This window comes from Xyrauchen texanus, chromosome 33 (assembly GCF_025860055.1).
Source record: "Xyrauchen texanus isolate HMW12.3.18 chromosome 33, RBS_HiC_50CHRs, whole genome shotgun sequence".
Lineage (NCBI taxonomy): Eukaryota > Metazoa > Chordata > Actinopteri > Cypriniformes > Catostomidae > Xyrauchen > Xyrauchen texanus.
In genome coordinates this window covers 11,384,427-11,408,035 of record NC_068308.1, presented here as the reverse complement: position 1 = coordinate 11,408,035, position 23,609 = coordinate 11,384,427, and the positions used below count along the sequence as shown (strand labels likewise).

The 23,609-nt window shown below is 39.7% G+C and overlaps 1 protein-coding gene across 1 annotated transcript in view; it reads left to right on the top strand.

The window, feature by feature from the left end:
* The window catches only part of LOC127627026 (matrix metalloproteinase-25-like), a 29,043-nt gene extending 5,797 nt beyond the window's left edge, over nt 1–23,246 (top strand). Inside the window, exons 5-11 of the mRNA XM_052103226.1 lie at nt 3,596–3,885; nt 5,810–5,986; nt 12,040–12,136; nt 12,428–12,510; nt 13,408–13,560; nt 13,832–14,119; nt 22,055–23,246. Coding sequence (XP_051959186.1) covers nt 3,596–3,885; nt 5,810–5,986; nt 12,040–12,136; nt 12,428–12,510; nt 13,408–13,560; nt 13,832–14,119; nt 22,055–22,317 — 1,351 coding nt within the window. The 3' untranslated portion in view covers nt 22,318–23,246. The remainder of the gene's footprint in view (nt 1–3,595; nt 3,886–5,809; nt 5,987–12,039; nt 12,137–12,427; nt 12,511–13,407; nt 13,561–13,831; nt 14,120–22,054) is intronic.
* The last annotated feature ends 363 nt before the right edge of the window (nt 23,247–23,609 follow it).

Here is a 23,609-nt window from a genome sequence, read left to right as displayed (position 1 = left end):
TGTCCCCTCGCGCCTTCACGAAGGTCGCAGAGGCAGCCCTTGCCCCACTGAGGGAAGCAGGTCGTCCGCATCCTCAACTATCTCGATGACTGGCTAATCTTAGCTCACTCACGAGACATGTTGTGTGCTCACAGGGACTTGGTGCTCAGGCACCTCAGCCGCTTGGGGCTTTGGGTCAACTGGGAAAAGAGCACGCTCGTCCCGGTTCAGAGCATCTCTTTTCTCGGTATGGAGTTGGACTCGGTCTCAATGTTGGCGCGTCTCACCAGCGAGCGTGCACAGTCAGTGCTGAGCTGTCTGCATACGTTCAGACAGAACACATTGGTCCCACTAAAATCCTTTCAGAGGCTCCTGGGGCATATGGCATCATCAGCCACGGTTACACCGCTTGGTTTGATGCATATGAGACCAATCCAGCACTGGCTGCAGACCCGAGTCGAGAGACAAGCATGGCGCCACGGCACACACTGCGTCCTTGTCACGCAGACGTGTTGCCGCTCTCTCAGCCCCTGGTCAGACCTAGCGTTCTTATGGGCAGGAGTTCCCCTAGGCCAGGTCTCCAGGCACGTCGTGGTTACGACAGATGCCTCCCAACGGGGCTGGACGGGCCTTGGACGGGCCCGCGACTGTCTTGGCACATCAACTGCCTCGAGTTGCTGGCAGTATTACTTGCCCTGAGGAGGCTTTTGCCGTTGATCCAGGGCAAGCACGTGTTGCTCCGGACGGACAACACAGCCGCGGGCGGCGATATCAACCGCCAAGGCGGTCCACGCCTCGCCGCTTGTCACAACTTGCCCGCCGTCTCCTCCTTTGGAGTCAGCACCGACTCAAGTCGCCATGGGCCACTCACATCCCAGGTTACCTCAACAGCACAGCTGGACGCGCTGTCGCTGCAGGTTACATCCAGGGAGAGTGGAGGCTCCACCCCCAGGTGGTTCAGCTGATCTGGAGTCGATTCGGCCAAGCGCAGGTAGACCTGTTCGCTTCCCCGGAATCCTCCCATTGCCCACTCTGGTACTCTCTGGCCGAGGCCCCCCTCGGCACAGATGCCTTGGCACACAGCTGGCCCCCGGGGCTTTGCAAGTATGCGTTTCCGCCAGTGAGCCTACTTGCACAGACGTTGTGCAAAGTCAGGGAGGACAGGGAGCAGGTCCTCTTAGTGGCCCCTCCCGGATCTGGTTCTCGGACCTCACGCTCCTCGCGACAGTCCCCCCCTGGCGAATTCCCCTGAGGAAGGACCTTCTTTCTCAGGGTCAGGGCACCATCTGGCACCCGTGACCAGACCTCTGGAATCTCCATGTCTGGCCCTTGGACGGGACGCGGTAGACTTAGGTGGCCTACCACCCGCGGTGGTAGACACGATCACTCAGGCGAGAGCCCCATCAACGAGGCATCTTTACGGCCTGAAGTGGCGTCTGTTTGCTCAGTGGTGTTCTTCCCATGGTGAAGACCCCCAGAGATGCGCAGTGGGATCAGTGCTTTCCTTTCTGCAGGAAAGTTTGGAGGGACGGCTGTCTCCTTCCACCTTGAAGGTGTATGTAGCCGCTATATTGGCACATCACGATGCAGTGGAAGGTAAGTATTCCAGGTTCCTGAGGGGCGCGAGGAGGTTAAACCCCCCCAGGCCGCACCTCGTTCCCTCATGGGACCTCTCCGTGGTCCTTCGGGGCCTTCGGGGAGCTCCCTTTGAGCCCCTTGAGTCAGCAGAGCTAAAGGCGCTCTCTCTGAAGACCGCCTCCTGACGGCGCCACCTCCATCAAGAGGGTAGGGGACCTGCAGGCGTTCTCTGTTAGCTGAACTGTGCCTAGAGTTCGGTCCGGCTTTCTCTCATGTCATCCTGAGACCCCGACCGGGCTATGTGCCCAAGGTTACCACGACCCCCTTTAGGGATCAAGTGGTGAACCTGCAAGCGCTGCCCCTGGAGGAGGCAGACCCAACCTTTACGTTGCTGTGTCCGTGCGTGCTCTTCGCGATCTACTTGGACCGCGACGCAGAGCTTTAGAAGCTCCGAGCAGCTCTTTGTTTGCTTTGGCGGACAGCGGAAGGGAAGCGCTGTCTCCAAACAGAGGATCGCCCACTGGGTCGTCGATGCCATCACGATGGCATACCATGCCCAGCATGTGCCGCCCCCTGCTGGCCTACGAGCCCATTCTACCAGGGGCGTTGCAGCTTCATGGGCGTTGTCTCATGGCGCCTCTCTAGCAGACATATGTAGAGCCACGGGTTGGGCAACACCTAACACCTTTGCGAGGTTCTATAACCTCAGGGTTGAGCCAGTTTCGTCCCGTGTGTTATCAGGTGACACAAACAGGTAAGTTCGGGTCAGCCGGCCGGGTGTATCGCTTGTGCATAGCGCCTTTCCCCTCCCTTGAGGTGAAGACGTGCGCTCTTTTCCCCAGTTGCGTTCGCAGGAAGTGTGAACCCTGGACGTTCTTCCTCCCTAGCCTAGCGGCCGTTGAGTCTTCGGAGAGGCTCGCTGTCGCCTGCACGGCGCCACCAGGCCCCCGTACTGAGGTAAGTGCTCCACATGTGCTGGTTGCCCCCTTCGGCAACCCCGTGTGACGTATATCCCGCAAAATGGTTTCCCTACCGGCAAACCGCGTCTTCCTTGGACAGAGGGTCGCCGTGTTTGTGGTAACCCCTCCCCACATTTGGGTTGGGTCTACCACGGCGCCGTTCCACACGATGTGCTTCCGCTGCTGGCTGGTAAGACCGTGTGTGTATTCCACCTAACCCCCCCCCTCCCCCCTCTCGGGGCCGGGTGTGGTCTCCGCGGTGTCCTCCTCTTTGGAGGGACACCCCCCAGCTTGGACCATTTATAATTGGCCCCCAGCCGAACGATTGCGTTCCTTTTACAGGGGAGAAAAATAGAGAGAAGGCCCCGGCTGGGCCAGCCAGTCCTTATACTTCTGAGCAGTTAGCTGTTCCCCCTAGGTGCAGGGGACCGCTTCATGCCTGCCAGTGTGTTGGGGGTAGTTATGCGACGGCTTGCTGCGCTGGCTACGAGGCACACAGAGGTTTGCCCTTCTCGCACCGCTTGTCTGCGTAACTCGGTTCAGCTCTGTGGCGTTTTCCATGGGACCCCTAGTGTCAACTCAGCGACACAACGTCGACTGAGTGACAGACGGGGAACGTCTCGGTTACTGACGTAACCTCCGTTCCCTGATGGAGGGAACGAGATGTTGTGTTCCCGCTAGCCACAATACTGAACCATCCGCTGAAAGCGCCGGGTCTTTGGCTCGGCTCCTCAATGCGATACCTGATGTGTATTTGCAGCGTCACTCCTTTTATACCCGTATGTCTGGGGGAGTGGCATGCAAATTCCACACGCCAATTCTCATTGGCCATTCTCAAAATCAGAGATGGCCGTGCTCCGCAAGAGCAACCCCTAGTGTCAACTCAGCGACACAACGTCTCGTTCCCTCCATCAGGGAATGGAGGTTACGTCAGTAACCGAGACGTTTTAAGTCATTGTATTATTCGCACACTGCTACACATATCTCAAAATAACCATTACGTTTGACCTTTTTACCTTGTTCTAGTCACGTTTTACCCAGCGAATAACTTTCCTCTCTATCCATCTACCTCTTTCTAGCATCCAGAATTACCCATCTCTCCCTCCACAACTCCAACCTACTGATGTGAAGACTATTATGGCCTATGCTCTTAATGTTTGGAGTGATGTCACCAACCTCAAGTTTCATGAAATATCCTCAAGTGAGCCAAAAAGAGCTGAAATCATGATCTCTTTTGCTCACTCAATTCATGATGACGGATATCCATTCGATGGGAAGGGAGGGACACTTGCTCATGCCTTCTTCCCAGGGGAGTCTGATGTTGCTGGGGATACACATTTTGATGATGAGGAGAGCTGGACCTACACAGGCAAGGGCTACAAGCTTTACCAAATGTTGACTGATAGATGAAAAATAATACCAAGAATTACAAATGGATTAAACGGAAGGTTTCCAAGTAATTCCAAACTGTTATGTTTTTATTCCATCCGTGTAGCACAAAAGGAATATTTGTAGTGTCTTCACGCAGCTCTTTTAAAGACATCAGTCAAGCACCAAAAAATACAAAAAACACTGTTAAACATACATATTTAATCATGTGCTATAATTCCACGTTTTTATAGCGATATGATTCATTTATGTGACAAAAAGGCAGAAATATAAGTAGTTATTCACTGAAAATCTTGCAACCCCGCAAATTATATTTGATGTCATATTGACAGGCAGCCTATGTTCAGTGAATAACATCTTAAATTACAGTCTATTCCTCACAGAAAGCTATTGTATGACTTCAGAAGACTTGGAATTCAAAGCTCAAGTCATATGGACTACTTTTATGTTGTTTTTTCATTTTATGGAGCTTGATAACCATGGTCACTTTGAACAACTGTTGTATGGAATAGAGCTGTTTGAAGATGCCTCAAAAATAATACTTTTGTGTTCCACTGAAGTAAGAAAGTAATATGGTTTTGGAATGACTTTCAGTTAGTAGGTTAGTAAATAATGACAGAATTTTCATTTTTGGGTGAATTATTAATTTAATAGATTGCTCAAATTTTATGATTTTGAATATGGACTTTAAAGAGCACCTATTATGTTTTTAAAATGTGCCTAATTTTGTTTTAAAGGTCTCATATAGTAGATTTACATACATCCAAGATAAAAAACACTTTAATTTGGTCATAATTTATATTGCATTATTATACATTTTTTTTCCTAGTGTCAAAAACGACTCATTCAATGATCCGTTTTAAAGCATTCATTCTAAACACCTCCTTTCAGAGAGCTTTCTCTGCTCTGATTGGTTAGATGTCCCAGTCCATTGTGATTGGTCTACCGCTTAGTGCCGTGTTTGAGGGCAGGTCAAAGCTGTTCGCGAGCAGCCAATAAAGACCAGAGGGGATTTTTGTTACCAAATTATGTAGGTTAGTACCGGAAGTAAGTCTGGAATTACTAACGACTCGTTTCAGGTGTTCAGAATCGGTTCTTTCTTTTTGGAGTCAATAACTCCATTTGTCGTGAACTTTGATTTTTGAAACTTTGCAGACTTTTTTTACATTCACAAACACCTATATAACACACTACATGAAAGGTAATATTTTAAAAACCATAATAGGTGCTCTTTAAAGGAATAGTGCACCCAAAAATTTTTAAATACCCTCATGACATACAAGATGTGTATGACTTCTTCTGCGGAATATAAAGAGTTTAGAAGAATATCTCAGCTCTGTAGGTCCTCACAAAGCAAGTGAAGTTTTGGGATTTAAAAGCACATACGTCCAAAATCACATGAAGGTAGCATAAAAGTCATCCATATAACTCCAGTGGTTAAATACATATCTTCAGAAGTGTTGGTGAGAAACAGATCAATATTTAAGTCCTTTTTACTATAAATCTCCACTTTTACATTCACATTCACATTCTTATTTTATTTTTTGGCGATTCACATTTTTCATGCATTTCGCCACCTACTGGGCAAGGACGAGAATTTATAGTTTCTCATCCACACTTATAATATCACTTTTGAAGAGATCGATTTAACCACTGGAGTCTTATGGATTACTTTTATGGTGCCTTTATGTGCTTTTTGGAGCTTCAAAATTTCGGTACCCATTTATTTGCATTGTGAGGACCTTTAGAGCAGAACTGTTCTTCTAAAAATCTCTGTTTGTGTTCAGAAGAATAAAGAAAGTCTGGGATGAGCAAATTATTAGAGAATTTCATTTTGGGTGACTATCCCTTTAAATTTGACAAGGATCTCCAGTGAGTTCTTATTATTCTCTCAATGTTTTTAGATGACAGAGGCACTGATTTATTCTCGGTGGCTGTGCATGAATTTGGCCATGCTCTGGGTCTCTCTCATTCCTCCACTAACCCTTCCATCATGCGGCCATACTACCAGGGTGCTGTTGGAGATATTGCAACCTACTCTCTTCCAGAGGATGATCGCTATGCCATTCAGTCGATCTACGGTAGGAGCCTGTTCAAAACCTTTAGTATAGTATATACTGTATAGTGTACATTAGTATAGTCATCTACACTGATAAAAGTAATTTCATGCTTAAAGCTGAACTGTGTAATTTCTGCACTACTAACATCACCGAACATAATTGCAAAAATAAACACTGTTTTCAAAAAGCTTTCCAAATAGCGAACAAACAGATAGCCCCGCCCCAACACACAACATTGGTTGAGTCAATGTTGTGTTGGGCTGGACAGGTCGCTTAAAACCAATAGAATAATTTTTATAGCACCACAGAGACATAGTGTTAACCATTTTTGAGAAAATGATCCTTCAAATGGCTTACTCATAGCTCTCTAATGAAGCTGGGATAAGAGAAAGCTTTTTACTGGAAAAATACACTTTATCTGTAAGAAAATGTGCCAAGTATGTAAGTAAGGGATAATAATGTACAATTAGCTGGTAATTATCTCACCCTAAAAGGGTTTATTTTGCGATAATGACTAGCTGACTGTGCATCATCCTGTATCCAGGCTACTTACAAAATAAAATGAAATAATGTTTTAAGTTGAAATTATATCATACTTGTAGATTAGTTGATAACTTCCACTAAGAAAAATACTCCATTAGGCCTACCATGTAAAAAAATAAAATAAAATAAAATAGCCTTGCAACAAGATATTCACTGCAACAATATTACAATTTTAATGTATGTGCTATTATCAATCTACAACCAAAATTACTTTTTTATGGACTAGTTGGTATTCTAACCTGTACTGATATGAAAAGAGAGAGAGACCCTGTGATATGAGAGACATTAAATTAGCATTGGTATGTTCAAAACTGCTATGTTGCATGAGACAATGGTCAAATACATAGTTTAGCGGTCATTATGCAAAAATATTCTCTGGATACTATGCAAGAACTATAGTACTTTTTCAAACGATAAAGGAGAATTTAACAAACAAGCTAAAGCCTGAAATTAAGGAAGAATCTATGACTTTTTCTTTTCTGTAAATATGTTCAGCATAGTGAACTTTATTTGAAGGAAAAAGTTAATGCAATAATTAAAAGCCTGATAAAAGATCAATATGAATTACGTCTTGATGTCATAGCCCTACATAAATTAGGTGTTAATGTTTTACAGATTTTATTGTTGTTAAAATCAGTAAATTCACATTTGCATCCAAACTCAAAATGAATGCTTAACTGTCAAATGTGCATTTCACACACAAAAAAATAAAACAAAAAAATTACAGAAAATGTGAGATATTAATATTTTTAACTGCATATCACTATTAATATTGATTTCTGTCCTTAATTTTTATTTTCAGTTTATAAGCTCTAATCAACCAGAAAAAAAAATTATATTGTTCTATTTGTTAACATTAGTTAATAATATTAGGTAACATTTAACAATGAACAGCATTTATTTACATTGGTTAATGATAATTTCAACATATAGTGATAATGTTTTTTAAATCAAATGTTGTTTATGTTAATATTAGTTAACATGCACTATGAACAAACATGTAACAATAAACAATTAAAAAATATATATTAACTAATATTAAGTAAGGATTTATTGACGACTAACCGTTGAATTGTTGAAATATAATGGAGGTGGTAATGCGGTCATGATGCACAGCGTTTTAGGGACAAAAAACAAAAAAATGTCTTGAGATAAAGCCATGTCTTAAGGTGTGTTAACCAACGGTGTAAGTGGAATAATGCACAATTGTTGCATTATTTTTCAACAATTCAACAGTCCAACAGTCCATTCCTTACTTATACCACGGGTCTGTTAAATGCTTGATTTTGATTGGTTCATGGACGTTCTAGGGCATGCAATTATTTTTCAAGTAAATGCACGACTATTAAGTAGTTCCATATCACATCGCCAAATAATTTCAGTTAAAGAGCCCTACAGGCTACCACAACAAAATAACCAGTTAAAACAAAGACATTGGTTAAAGTAAATCGGTTAAGAACATCAAACAATATATAAAATATCCTACATTTATTACAATTTTGGCTAAAAAGAGCCCTCAAGCTCCATCCTCTCCCTCCTCTCCCCCGCACACACACACACATGAAAAATAGAGCCAATTGACAAATACAACAATTTCTATTATCCGAAATAACTTTTTATGTTTCACTGTATTTCGCCCTAATCAGCCTCACATAGCTATAGTGGAAAGCACCGTATTAGAAAGCAATTCGTGTTAATATCAAGCCTAAATCTTTTCCCTAAAAATTGTTTGACATAAATATATTGGATTAGCTTAAAATATTTTTTTTTTTACCTTATTTGAAAGAAAAAGTTTTTGTTGCATGAACCAAATTACTTTCCAGTTTAAACTGTTAAATAAACTATTCCAATATGAGATTACAGGAGGGGCAGAGGTCATTTCTTCAAGGAAAAGAGTTCTTATTTTATGGTTTCTTATAAGTTCAGGATAGGGAACTGTTGGTCTTAAAGAGTGAATATATTTGAAAAATTCTGCATATCTGAAGAGCTGACCATCACTTTTAAACAGCTGGCTGACATGACATATTCCATTGTTAAACCAATAATTATAAAATAAATTGTTATTCCATATATAACATCTGTGAGGAGAAAAGTTATGCTTGTAAATAAGGTGCCATGCTAAGAGCTGGTGGAAATTAGAAAGTTGACGTGAAGTTTTTTAATGCCATAATTATATTAAAATAAACTTAATGCCTCCAAGCAGTGAGAAAATAAACTGAGGGAAAATATTTCAAATAGATGTTGGATGTTTAAGAAATCGATTAAGCCAATTTATTTTAAGTGCGTTATTTAAGGAACTAAATTCAATAAAATTCAAACCCCCCTTGCTGTAAGAATTTAGTATCACTTATTTGTATAATATAATGAGGTTTGTTTTTCCAATGAAATGAATATAAAATTCCATCTATTGTTTTATACGTGTGCTTATCAACATACAGTGATTGGGCAGCAAAGGTTAGATGACAAACCTTCTGCTTTAATAAGCAAACCTCTACCTTTTAAAGCAAGATCTCTGTAGAATGTATCCAACAATTAAGTCTATTATTTGTTTTTGCTATAATTGGATTAAAATATATCGAACCTCTGGAGTTATCCTTAGTTATCTGTATACCCAAATATGTAACACAATTTTTGACGGTGGTACCATTAATTGAGGAAAATTGAGGCACAAGTTTTAATTGGGAGCAATTCACATTTGTTAAGGTTAAGACAATGCTTTAGAGAAAAATGTAAGAATTCCTAGAGCTGCTGGCATTTGCAGGGAATCTTCTAAAAAAGAGCTGTGTCATCAGCTAACTGACTAATAATTATTTACTTATCATCAACAGTGATACCTTTTAAATTGTTTGATTTAATATATGAACTAAGAAATTGTGTTGCAATTAAAAAGAGATTGGGGAAGATCCCCACCATAATGTACCATTGCTTTATTTAATGGAGCTATTGCTCTTTGTGTGCAGCATTTTAATAATTTAACAAAATGAATCGCCAATTCTATGTAGAGCTTCAAACAAAAATCTAAATCATCTAAAAAATAAAATAAATCTTTCTTTATTAATTAAGTAAGAGTAGTCTAAAATGTCTCAAAATGTTGTTTGATATAAGTCTCTCTGGCAAAGTAAGTCCGTAAAGTAATGTGTATTTACCTCAATTGATCCAATAAACAGCCTTCAAATTTGTACACAGAAGTGTTAAAATGCTGTAAAATGCTTTTTGTTGTTGTTCACGTAACTGTCAGCCATAATAAATTATATCCCCATTAAAATACGAGATGTAATAAAAGTAGATTCGATAAACATTATATTTGCCCTGTGTAAATAACAATATATAGGAACTGTATCTAAAATAATTTAGTGGTGATAAATAAATGCTAATACAACAGGCTGGAAAAATAGACATCGATTCATTTTAATATCCTTTATATATTTTGATTTTGATTATAAACTTGACACCGGGTGACGCACCCTGATTGGCTTCATGCTGAAGAGCCGCTTAAAAGTATGTTTATTCTCTCTCTCTCGTAAATGTAAATTAGTGTAAATGTCAACATCATACTCTGTCAATTGTCGAAAGGATTGATGTCTGTCAAGCACGACAAGAGCTCATTGATGTCATAAAATATCAGTCTGCTTTTTTATTCCAAGCGTTACTCCTGGTCGGAGTCTTCCATAAATATTTAGTTCATACGTAGGGTTACGTCCTACCTACGTTTCATGGTGCAGCACTCAACTAATTAGTTGTGCGTAAATTGTGACTTAGTGCCCATTTGAGTGCCCATTTATGCCACAACTAGGCTAAGTTGTAACTTACGTGTAGCTGGTGCAACCGGCCGCTGCATCTCAGTGGGGATGAAAACATTTTATTAAGGTTTATAATGGGAATATGGCGACACACATTTTGGAGTGATCTCAGAAGCGATCTCTCTCATTTTCAGTCCCTCAAGTACAAACTCACTCAAACACATGTACAAACACACTACCTTATTACTCTAGCAAGTCCTCGAGTAAAGCAGCAGTAGCCTCCGTTGCTAGATCTAACATGATGTTTATTTGAATTAGTAAAGAAGGCTTGAGGTGTATCAGAGCAAGGCGCTGAATCCGTGGCAGAAGAAGATAGTTCCACTCACAAGAGCGTTTTAGGGATGAACACCAGAAAATGTCTTGAGATAAAACCCTGAACGATTTCTTAAGTGGAATAATTGACGATGGACTGTTGAACTGTTGAAAAATACCAGGGGTGCAACGGTCACTCTGCTGCATGTGGTGACTGCATTATCACCTCGGGTGTGCATTATTTCTCAACAATTCAACAGTACGTCGTCAATTATTCATATCACAGTGGTATACTTTATCTAGCAAGATGAATCAAAATAATTACATGTATATGTACAGTACAGATCTTACAGTCTTGAACGGGGGACATTTCAAAACCAGTGATGGTCTATGGCTTGTGAATATTCACCCTCATTGTGGTTGATTTAACTTCGACATAACACATTGTTTAAACCCTTCTCCTTTTTAATGGATAAAGCAACAACTCCGTGTCTCAATGTATGATGGATATTGTCTAATGTCATCCGAGGAGACTTGCAATAATGCTTGAGAAAAGTTATTTTCCCTGAGTCATCTTGACAGCATTTCATTGCATATGAAGAAATAGTTTCCGGTGCTGCACCAGATGTAAGTGCTCTAAGTGTCTATTTAATTAAAAATTGCAGCAATGACAAGTTTAATATATGTACAGCTAATCATTACAGATGACATATTACTCTTTGTGCATTTCAATATTTTAGTGAATTAAAGTGTATAATATCACACATCACTATTGCGCTGTTCGTTCAAGTAACGCAATCTGCTTTTTTCTAGAATAATGTGTCTGTAGAAGTCAGTAGACCCTCGGCCCATAGAACCTCTTTAAAGCCGTGCTGCAATAGAAGTCTATGGTTTTACCATACCATTAGATTTTAGGGGGGTAAAAATGTTCATAACCAGTGTTCATTGGTCCAAAAGCTCTAAACACATAATTGTGGGTCCTGACTCAGTGACATGTTTCTCTGTTGAGTCTATGGAAGGGTAATGTGTGCGATGTGTATTAGTTTTGCATCTGATTGTCTATTGTATTTTTGTCCAACCTGGAAGCACAGCTTCTCTATATGATGATTGATCGAGCTCTCAAGTGGGCGCATGATTTGTTGCATATGAAATGCAACAGTTGACGGAGAGTTTTATACAATCTGACATAACACAGCTTTTACAGCTTTCATAATTAGATTTTTTGCCTATTTTGTTTTGAAATTATATTCTTAAAATAATTTCACTGTTTGGGTTGCAGTTTGAGAAGCTTTCTGGAACATCATTGTAGATACCAAAAACAATAGTCTTTGCTTCCCCACATTTGAAAAGTAGTGTTGTGGATGATATCATAACATTTTTATTTTATATTTTACAAATATCTATATTATCTTTCTTACAGTTTGTCTTGAAAAGCCTAGCTCCTCCATATAAAAATGTGTGGTTTTTATTATTTTACAGGAAAGAAGAGAAGCACACCAACACCATTGTACCCAAAACACCCTACGTCACACCTGCCCAAACCACCAAACATACCTCACCCCAGAGTAACATTAAAGTGAGTCATGCTGCAAAATGAATAACTCACTAAGAATAACATCTCCAGTATTGATCTCTCAAGCTTGACCAATAATAAGTGTTAAAGGAATAGTTCAACCAAAAACATTTACTGACTCGAGTGGTTTAATCCATGACTTCTGAAGTGATATTATCGCTTTGGGTGAGAAACAGACCAAAATGTAAGTCCTTCTTTTGGACGGTTTGAGGGTGAGAAATTAATAATCAGTTTTATTTTTGAGTGAACTATTCCTTTAAAGGCCAATGTTACTTGTAACCCTTGTTTGTCTAGACCTGATCCCTCAGTCCAGGATCGTTGTGAGGGAGGTTTTGATGCGGTGGCAAACATCAGAGGAGATGTTTTCTTTTTTAAAGGTACAATCCTTATTTTTCAAGTCTGTCTGGAGTAAAATTGTGAATTTTCCAAGCTTATCTTTTTATCAACTTCAATGTTATCAATCACTTAAAAATCAGGGTATAAAGCTAAGGCCTTACGGAGGAAGTTGGAGCCAGGAAATCAATCCTCGTAAGACTTTAAATGGCACTTTTCAGTGTCACACATAACAGAGTGCTTTTCAGCATCACGTAAAATACACACACTCCTTTTCAGTAGTCATGTTAAACACATTGACACACACACACTCACACACACACACAGACAGCTTTGTGCGTCTCTCTAACGAACTGCAGCTCTGGCTCCTCTTTATCTCTCTCCCGGCTGATTGCGATAATTCTCCCCATCTGTCCATCCTTATCACTCGGACACAACCTGTTCGCGACAGCTTCTTTGTTCCAAATCTTTTTCACACAAAAGTATTTTAAAAAGTTTACGTTTTGGTAAAACTTTACAATAAGATTCCATTAGTTAACATGAAGTAACAATGAAAAATGCATTTAGTATCAAGGCTTGTACTTCAAAAGAAATAGTTGTCGTGAAAAATCACACCTGACTCTGAAATATCCCTAAGCTCTTTTAACAGGAAAAAATACAATATTTGGGAAGCAGCCCACACTTTTCAGCCAATTAGTAAACTAGCAAACCTATAAATTAATTTGTCATAAGTGGTTACATCTATTATATAAAGTTCTGTGAATTTGGGACGGTTAGATCTCTAAAATATTTATTTATACTTTCATATTTATGGATTGCACCTTGAAAAGTGTGTGCTGTCAGTTGTCTACACAATATTAGGATAAAGCCATACAGGCTCAAAATGAATACTTATTGATACTTCAGATGGTTCCTTTGCTCTTCTCCATGGTTTTGGTTAGGTCCATACTTCTGGCGAATCCAGCGGTCTGGTTCTCTTGTGTCCTTTAATCCTGCTCTCATAAAAAACTTCTGGATTGGTCTTCCTGATGGCACTGACAAGATAGATGCAGTTTATGAAAGAAGGACTGACAGTAGAATCATCTTCTTCATAGGTCAGTAAAGTTTACATTATCTATATAAATTCAGATGAGTTTGTCCAAACTTGTGACTTGTGTTGAATATTTTGAACATCTGTGCTTTGTATTTGGGGGCATAATGGAAGGACATATAATTTTTGAAAGAGCTTGTTTCTTTAAGTGAATGTGTGAGAAATGTATTCAGACCTTACACCTGCTATGTAGAGAGGACTGTGCAGATGTGTGGGTGCATGAATGTGTGTTTGTATAGGTGGATGCAGTTTCTGAGTTTTCTTCTTTCACATAGGCTCACAGTACTGGGTATTTAAAGACACAGTGGCACTTCCTGGCTACCCACGTCCATTGTCTGACTGGGGGATGATCTCTCATGATGGAAGGGAGGTAAAGAGGGTGGAGGCAGCATTTATTTGGGCTCATAATGGAAAAACCTACCTCTTCAGCGGTGGACTGTTTTGGAGGTTCACTGAGAGTCAGGAGACAGAGAAGCGACGCCCAGATAAAGATTACCCTCGAAACTCCTCTCTCTGGAAGGGTGTGCCCACTAACCCTGATGACATCATAACCTGGGAACAGGGTAATATACAGAAAGAAACACTGAATGCGTTTACATGCCCCGCAATACGCTGATAACAACCAAAAATCAGCTTATTCCAAAAAAAAACTGATTTTAAAATGTGTTTTACTGAAATTTCAATTTGATCTCTAAACGGCGAAGGAATTAGTCATGCATGAAAAACGTGCTCACATTGGATTTAACTGTTTTACCCTGATAAAAGAATGCCGTTTAAGGCTTTAACATGACCACACTCATTGTTGGGTTATAAAGTAAAAGTGGTGTAAGACCGTGCATGTAAACGTGCTCAACATTGTTCATAAAGAGCCACCTTAAAGTTCATTTTCTCCTAGGTGTCAGTTTGTCAGTTTACTATACACAATAACATGTTTTGGCTTTATTTGTTTATTTCAGGATGTGCTGTTTCATCTGTAGCTGTCAATTAGATATACAGTGGCCACAAAAAGTATATTGACTTTAGTCTCTTTTAAAATTGTATGATTGTCTTTGCATAAATACAGTATCAAACCAAGTGGCATTTATTTTAGAGAAAAAATCACACAAGCAAAACATTTCAAATTATAAAAGAACAGACACACTGTCAAAATGAAGAGAAGTACATTAACACTTTCTGGTTCATAGTCCATAGTTAATGTGATGAAATGCACCTGTGGTTTCTCTGTTATGACACCTGAGTGAACTTGAGGGGTCTTCATACATCCACTAACATTCCCTTGACACCAGTTGGTTAAAAGTAATTTCAATAGTTTTGTGATCCCTCAAAAAAAAAAAAAAAGAATTGTGTTCCCTCACAATTATTTTGGGTTCCCTAGCAATAAATTGACCATGGTTTTACTACAGTAACCATATTGAACTTTGGTCTTTGTAGCAAAGCTATCTTTAGTGATCGAAAGAATAGTTCAACCTGAATGATAGCATGGAGTATATTGAGGAACATTAGCTGATCGCAGCGTACAAGAGACAAGGTAATGATCTGAGATGTCATCGCTCTGCAGCAGAATTTCTATATTATTAACATCAATTCCATATGACAGAATTAAATCTAGCGTATGATTATGGAGATGAGTTGGTCCTGTTACATTTTGTCTGACTCCAAGAGAGTTGAGAATATCGATAAATGCTAATCCCAATGTATCATTTTCATTATCTATGTGAATGTTGAAGTCACCAACAATTAAAGCTCTATCTACAGTAACTACAAGATCTGATCAAAAATTATCAAATTCACCAAGGAAATCAGAATAAGGCCCGGTGATCTAAACGTTTTTTATTTATATCTGATGGTGTCACATTAAGCACTATTAGTTCAAAAGACTTAAATTTATATCCTGTCCTCTAAGTAACACCAAAAATTTCACTGTAAATTGCAGCAACACCTCCTCCTCGACCCTTCAGACGAGGCTCATGTTTATAGCAATAACCTGGGGGAGTAGATTAATTTAAACTAATATTTGAATCTGGTTTAATCCAGGGTTCAGTCAAACAGAGCACATCCAAACTATCTGTTATAATTTCATTTACAATTATCTAATGTTTAGTAGCCCTATCTTTATATTATATTTATCTTTAATTTGTTTGTTTTGTTCAAGTTTGACCTTAATACAATTTTTTCTAAATTATTTAGTGAGGGTTTTGTGGTTGGTAGTTTGGGGAACAGACACTGTATCTATATGATATCTAGGTGATACAGTCTCTATTTTTTTTTGTTTATGTGACCTGTGTGACATCTCAAAGCAGCTAGCAGATGTTCGAATTAACCAGTTTGTCTGCTTCCTGACCTGGGCCCTAGTTAGTCAAATACTATCATTATTAAAACTATGAGCCAAATTACTAGAGATGAGAGCAGCACCTTCCCAGGAGGGATGCAGTTCATCTCTATTTAGCAGGTCAGGTCTACCATAAAAACTCTTCCAATTGTCTATAAATCTTATTCTATTCTCCAGACACCACTCAGACATCCAGCCATTTAGTGACACTAATCTACTATAAACCTCATCACCACGATGAGCAGGGAGAGCCCCTTACAGTGTCTGACATCATTTTTGCAAATTCAGACACCTCTTTAACATTATCTTTAGTGATCTCCAACTGGCGAAGCCAGATATCGTTAGTGCCGACATGAATAACAATTTTCGAAAATCTAAGTTTAGAATTAGCCTGCACTTGTACATTTTATTTGATATCAGACGCTCTGGCACATGAAATGCATTGAACAATAGTGGCTGGAGTAACAAGGGCTCTTTCAACATGATTATCAGTGGTTGCATCACTGAGTGGGGAGAATCGATTGTAAATCCTAACAGGAATGGGAGAGTGGTGTCGCTTTGCTGAACGAATATGCCGCCGAGACGTCACCCAAACACCCTGCTGCAGGGGCTATACAGCCGGAACCAAAGTGTGTGTGTTGCTCTCTGTACTGCTTTCATCCAAAACAGTATCTACTGGCTACTCTTTCTCACTGACCTCCACTAGCATTCGGATGTATGTCTCTAACTTATTAAACTTCTCCGTCAGCCTGACTAATTCCTTACATTTATCACATGTGAATCCCTCACTGTTGACAGAAGAGGCTATTGTAAACATGTGACATGCGATGCAGGAAGAAATAACATGAGCAGATGCCATGACTTACCGCAATTGTTTGTTGTTAGTTGTTCCTGAGCGGTGAGGGTTTGAGATCGATGTGAATCCCTCATGCAATTGTTTGTTGTTGGTTGTTCCTGAGCGGTGAGGGTTTGAGATAGATGTGAATCCCTCACACAATTGTTTGTTGTTGTTGGTTTTTCTTGATAAGCGGTGCTTTGAGATCGATGCAATAATCTGTGTAACACAGAGGAGAAAAACGGTGCACACTCTAAAATGCACGCAGTTTAATTACGATAAAAATAGAAAGCGGATGCACGTGGAAAATGCACGCAGTTGAATCGCGATAAGAGAATAATGCGGGAGAAACCCTGATGCATGCTGAAAAATGGCAGATGTCCAGGTTTAAAGGCTGAAAACAGATATATAAGCAATGCTAAAAAAAGCTAGCATGCTACATACACAGACTCGAGCTAGGCACTTGCAGCAACAGGTAAAATACACACAGATAAGACAGTAGAAAAGAGGAAAAACCAGAAACATGCAGTAAAATTATAAATGATAAAAAGACGAACATATGAGAATAAGAATGAGCAATGCTAAGCAGGCTACAAACACTCATGCAGCATGCCGTCAGCAACAGGAACAGGACCAAAAGATGCTCTCTGAGCCATGGTTTTACTGTAGTAACTGTAGTAACAATGGTTCAACTATGGTATTTGTAGTAAAACCAAAGCTACAACATTTACCATGGTTTTACTACAGTAACCATATTTTAACCATGTTGTTCATAGTGAACCCAAATAAATAATACAGGAAATTAAAAACAAAGGTAATGAAAATTATAATTTGCCACGGTTTGCTTGGTTTCACAGATAGCTCAATAGTAGCCTTTGGGCTGTGCTGGGGCATCGAGAGTTGGATTCTTTGCCGGGTGCTGACTGGAATTAGATCGGTAGCATGCTGAGAAAGGGGAGGTGCTACTTCTCTTTGGCAGAAAGTGTTTAATCGCTTGAGACTGCTTTTGCACTGTAATGAAGTGCTCTGAAAAGCCTTCCAAGTTGTTACCAAAGAGACCATCGAGCAGTGGTGGACGAAGTACACATACCATGTACTTGAGTTAAAGTAAAGATACTCAAGGTAAAATATTACTCAAGTAAAAGTAGAAGTGCTGCCTTTAAACATTCACTTGAGTAAAAGTACAAAAGTATTTGCCTTCAAATGTACTTAAGTATCCAAGTACTATGATTTTTTATGGCCATAATGTCCTATTATAATTTGTCACAAGACTCTTGCTTAACTCAGTCTACATGAAGACTAATGTCAATCTTGGCACACCAGTCTATTAATAAAATGACATTAATTAGTCAGATGTGTATATATATATATTATATATTATATTTGAATTGAATACATTTTTTGTGTGTTTAATTTTGGAGGGAAGGGGACTGTTCCCATAAGGTATAATACATTTACAGTATTTACTGTATATATTTTTCTCGAGTGTCTATGGTCATAATTATTAACATCCTAATGTTATGATACATTCACATAAACCTGCACAACGCCATTAAATATATACACACACACACGCACACACACATACATAGATATATATATATATATATATATATATATATATATATATATATATATATATATATATATATATATATTCTATGTTATGGGAGCAGCCAATTTCCTCCAAAATTAAACACAAAAACGTATTAATGCAGTGTTTCTGCTACTCCCCTGAAAAAAATGCTATTATATGCAAGTCATTTTAGTGTCAACATAATAAGCAATGTACATTATGCGTCAATATTTACTGAATAATTGCTGCAATAATAGCTGCTGCTCTCTGCCCCGCTTAAAATCATTGGCAACACAATTTGTTTGGAACTATTGAGAGCTACACGAATCACGTGACGCGCGGCAGCGAGATCACTGTCGCGAACCGCCTATGTTCGCAACTCTCATATTTAACGGCTCTGGGGTGCGTTTCCCGTACAACGACGTAACTTGCTGCTCCACTACCGTACTACTGTTGAAGAAATCAACTTGCTAGTCACGACTGTTTCCCGAAACCGTATTGTCGCAAATTGGTTGTTCAACCACGTTGGTTAATGATGTCACACATGTGGTGGAGTAAAAACTACTTTTAATGAATCTGTTTGCAATCGAATTAATGCTAGATGTTTTGCTATAAATTACGGACATGTCATCTGAGGACTATCTCATATTTTTCTCAGTTATTTGCTTTATTTCCAGATTCAATCATAGGCTTGTTCTTACGCATTAGAGCATCGTTCACACATGCGCACTCTTCAAAAACGGTGCTTTAAATCTATTGACAAACTAAAAGACATAAAGGACATTTGTATGTCTTCTAAATAAAAGATACTGATTGTACTGAATGTCATCTTGCTTATTTGGCTCAAGATAATAATTTATTAAGCCCACATGTTATAATAACAAGAAACTCTACTTCTAACCACAGGTCGAGAGCTGTCGTTCCAACCACACAACTCTGTGATGCTGTTTGCAAATGTTCGTTGGAACGATGGTTTCGGGAAACACCGACTCGTTGAACTATGATGATAACGACGGAACTTGCGACCATAGTTGGCTAACGATGCTTTTGGGAAATGCACCCCTGGTTCGCACTTAGTAGATGCCGCCAAGGCAAGTTCAAAACAAAGCGTGTGCGCGCTGTACTGTGATTGGTGGCTCGTTTGACCAGTTACGTTTTTATCCACTCATAAATAAAAAGGAACGACTGATTTTGAAAATGTAGTAGAGTAAAAAGTAAGATATTTGATTTTGAAATGTAGTGGAGTTAAAGTAAAAGTCTCCCCAAATTTAAATACTTCAGTAAAGTACAGATACGCAAAAAAGCTACTTAAGTACAGTAACGAATTACATTTACTTCGTTACTGTCCACCACTGCCATCGAGTGACACTGGGGTGTCGAGGAGGGAGGCTTTATCTGCGTCACACGTCTTTGTGAGAGTTAGCCAAATTTGCCATTCTAGAACCACCAGGTTGCTCATCGCTTTGCAGATAGCCTGAGTGGTAGCATTCATGGTTCACAGCGCCAAATCTGTAGCAGTGCAGAGCTTTTGAACAGCTCTGGATTGGGACCTTGCTCATCCATTTGTTTGAGGAGCTTAGCTTGAAAAACCTGGAGCACCAGTGTTGATCCAGCTTGGCCTGCTGCTGTATAAATTCTTCCAGCCAGTGTGGACGTCAGTCGACATGGCTTGGAGGGGTGGGCGGGGCTGGATTTCCATCCCATGGCAGTATTATGGCAGAGGTAAACTGCGACCACCTGTTCCATCAGGGGAAACTTTGAGTAGCCTTTTTCCTCGGAGTGGTCCACTTTAGTGAGTAAGGCAGCACCTGAGTGCGTGAAGAGTAGGGCACACACCAGGTCTTTGTGAGCTCCGAGTGGAACTCAGGGAAGTATGGTGCGCTCCTCCCGACCATGGTCTGTTGACGACAGCTGGTCTGCAAAACCATTCATCCAGGCAAGACTTTTCTGGAGGGGACCACTCAAGACCGAGCTCTTCAACCACCCTCCCAAGGACTCGAAGAAGCAAAATCCTCCTTGGACCACTCGCCTGAAGCTGCAAGTGATACAGCATCATCCCATCATCAGAGCCACCAAACGTAGTGAGGCCATGCACTCCAATAGTGGGCCCGGAGCTCATCATGCGCATATTGCACAGACGAGGATGTTAGATCAGAAGTTCAGGGGGCTTGCAGGCATGAGATCTTCCTCTAATTCTTCCAGCTCAAACTCACTGCCCCGCCGTGCCTCCTCATGTGGTCCCCCGGGACTTACCATAGAAGAGGTGGATGGAAGGGCACGAGTGGCTTGATCTTCACTCAAAACGAGGTCAATGCTGGAGCTGCATGGGCGTGGCCCAGGCAGTGAACACAGCTCTCACGCTCATCAGGCATTGGGATGTGCCAATCGCATAATGAATACTTGCGGAACAACATCTTTAAAAAGATGTGTATCGCACTTTAGTAAATGTTATACCTGTACGTGTATGTATATCTATATACATACATACATATATAAAGGATACAGTAACTCCACCCAGAGTGCTGTGTGAAACAGGGAGGAGTTTTCCTGAAGTGCTGCATTGATTAACGATGAGTGTCTGAAGTGAAGGACCCATTCACCGAGAGCGTCTTCGATGGCGATGTGGAGAACTCTTCTCCGGAACACACAGGGGAGCGGTAATTCTCTCTGTGCAGGTGCCGAGCACAGGTGACAAGTCGAATTGTTTGTGTCTTGACGAGAAGTTCTGTATCTCTGAAGTTCCGCTCTAAGTGTATCTCGACGCCAAATCAGAGAGGGTTCCAAGACCTTCTTCCTGAAGGAAGAAATTTCTGAAAAAATTGTGACTTAGCGCCCACTTATATAGGCCAACTGCATGCCTGAAGGGGCACCATTGCCAATCAAAGGATTGGTGTGATTGTACAAGATTTTCAGCAAGGTCATGAAGAAGGAGACTCCCCATTGTGCTTACAGCTATGTCAAGTGAACTGAATCGAAAGGTAACAATAGTTTCTGCCAAAAAAAGGCATTGTTTCCTCAAAAAAAACATGGTTACTTAAATATTACTATAGTAAAACTATGGTTAATTTATTGCAATGGAACGCAAATTACTGTAAGGGAACGTAAAACTTGTCCCGAATGAACGCAAAACTATTTCAGAATAAAATAGTCTTCTAATGGCCGTAGTTTCCAGATGACACTTGTTTTTATATTTTGTTATCTATTGCAATGACATCTTAGGCAGCTGCCTTCTAAGATGGCATGCTAACTGAAATGTAACTTCATAAGTTATTGATTTAGAATGCTCTACATTAGCAGTAAATCCGTACATCATAGTGCTCCTCGTCTGAAGCACATGGGAGTCATTAAATTTCACAATTTATTTTAATAGGGTTTGGTGTTATCATGTTGTTGAGCTACCGACATTAGTATTACAATAGCTAGAACACCGAAACATTGGGTAAAATAGTACATTCTTTAATAGATTGTACTATTTCTATAAATATTTTTCAGTATTGAATGAAATATAAGTACATTTTAAATCTGCATTTTGCTAACTTCGTCTGCCATCTTGGATGGATTGTTTAACTGATATCATTAAAATGCTCTCTGGGATTACATTTTCTGTGAAGGATACATGCAATGCTGACTTAGATATTGGCCAAAATAAGGTATTTAAGAAGGCAACATAATCATGTACAGGGATACCTTTTGGCTAAAATGCTCGATAGGTTTAGGAACAGAGCCATTATGAGCCCTTTCATCTCTTAACTTCTCAGGAGATGCCTATTTCTTCAAGAACAACTCATATTGGGTGCTGAAGAGCGGAGGATTGGACCAAGACAGTGTCAGTCACAAGTCAACCGCGGTTGATTGGATGATGTGTCCAGAACCGTCTCCAACCAAACTTCCAGGCAATCAACGTCCAAGAGGAGGGGACTGTAGCTGTGGCATCAATAGAGCCTTACAGCAGAGTGCTTCATCTGGGTTACTGTCAATCACATTATTGCTTTATCCAGCTGTCTTAATGTGCTTGCAATGAGCCTAATTTAATATGGACTGTGTCAAGTCTTTTAAAATTGTATAGCACTTCACAACACACATTGTTTCAATGCAGCTTTAAAGAAAAGTATGCTGTAATGTCTGTAATGTCTTTAAGTCATCATTGAGCTGTTTCATTGAAATTCTGATTTTGAAAATCATGCCTTAAAATTTTTTGTCTTGATGGAAAGAAAAGAAAAAAACTTTGTGAGAAACCAGCTAGCTGAGGGGCTCAGACTGTGTCTCAAAGCACTTAAAGTTATAGACAAATAAAGTGAAAATTGTAATGTCCAAATATTATTTAAAGAGTAGCTTTACATAGTTAAAGACACTTGTGAATATATGTTTTGATCAATGCAAGTGTGAAGTAGGCCTATACATTTACTAAAAATGAAACGTTTTATTTTTATTTTATTTTTTGTAATTTCATTTTAGGCTAAAATCTAAGGCTGAAATTAAATAAATTTCACTGTATGATTTTTGTTCTTTAGCTTATACTGTCACCTGATGGCAATGTTCAAAGTTATGCAGTGACAAAAATGTCATTGTAATCCATTTGGCTTTGTACCTATATTGCATCTGTGACTAAAGGGTAAAAATATACATACATACAGAATGTTAACTATTCTAGGCTAATCTTAAGAATGTGAGAGTGTGTTCCACAGTATGTAGTTACATGATATCAAGCTGCAAAGGTAAACATTGTCCACTGGGGGACATTAACACATAGTAAAAAATAGAGGAGTTTTACATCCTCAGTGATATTATACAGGGTCATTGCTTAAATTCACAGGGCAACAAAAATAATTTGCTCCTCTTTTGCATGTGGTACTTCTGCACAAAACCCTACTTATTCACTAACCATTTGCATTCCAGTTTAACCAGATGGTAAATGTGCTGAAATTGAGATTTTAGGTCTTAAGTTTATGTTTTGTGGGTTAAAAATTGTGAAAAAGGTAAAGATTGACAATTACCTTGCACTTAACATCAGATTTCACATGCAGGCAAAATGGTGCCTAAAAATCAGCATAATGATTGGTTGTATGAACAAAACAATTTGTTAAAAAAAAAAAAAAAAAACAGTAACTGGAAGGAATTTGTTACAGCTTTTGCCCTCAAGACATGTCAAGTGTTGTGGAGCAGTGAACTAAAACATTACATTATCACAATGTATTGTGAATGCAGCAATGGAGCCAAGAAAGTAATCAAACTTCTTGCCTAAACTGTCCTCTCTGACTCTTATGTAGCTATAAAAAATCTAAATCATTTAGGTGAATTGGTTATTTCGGAAAT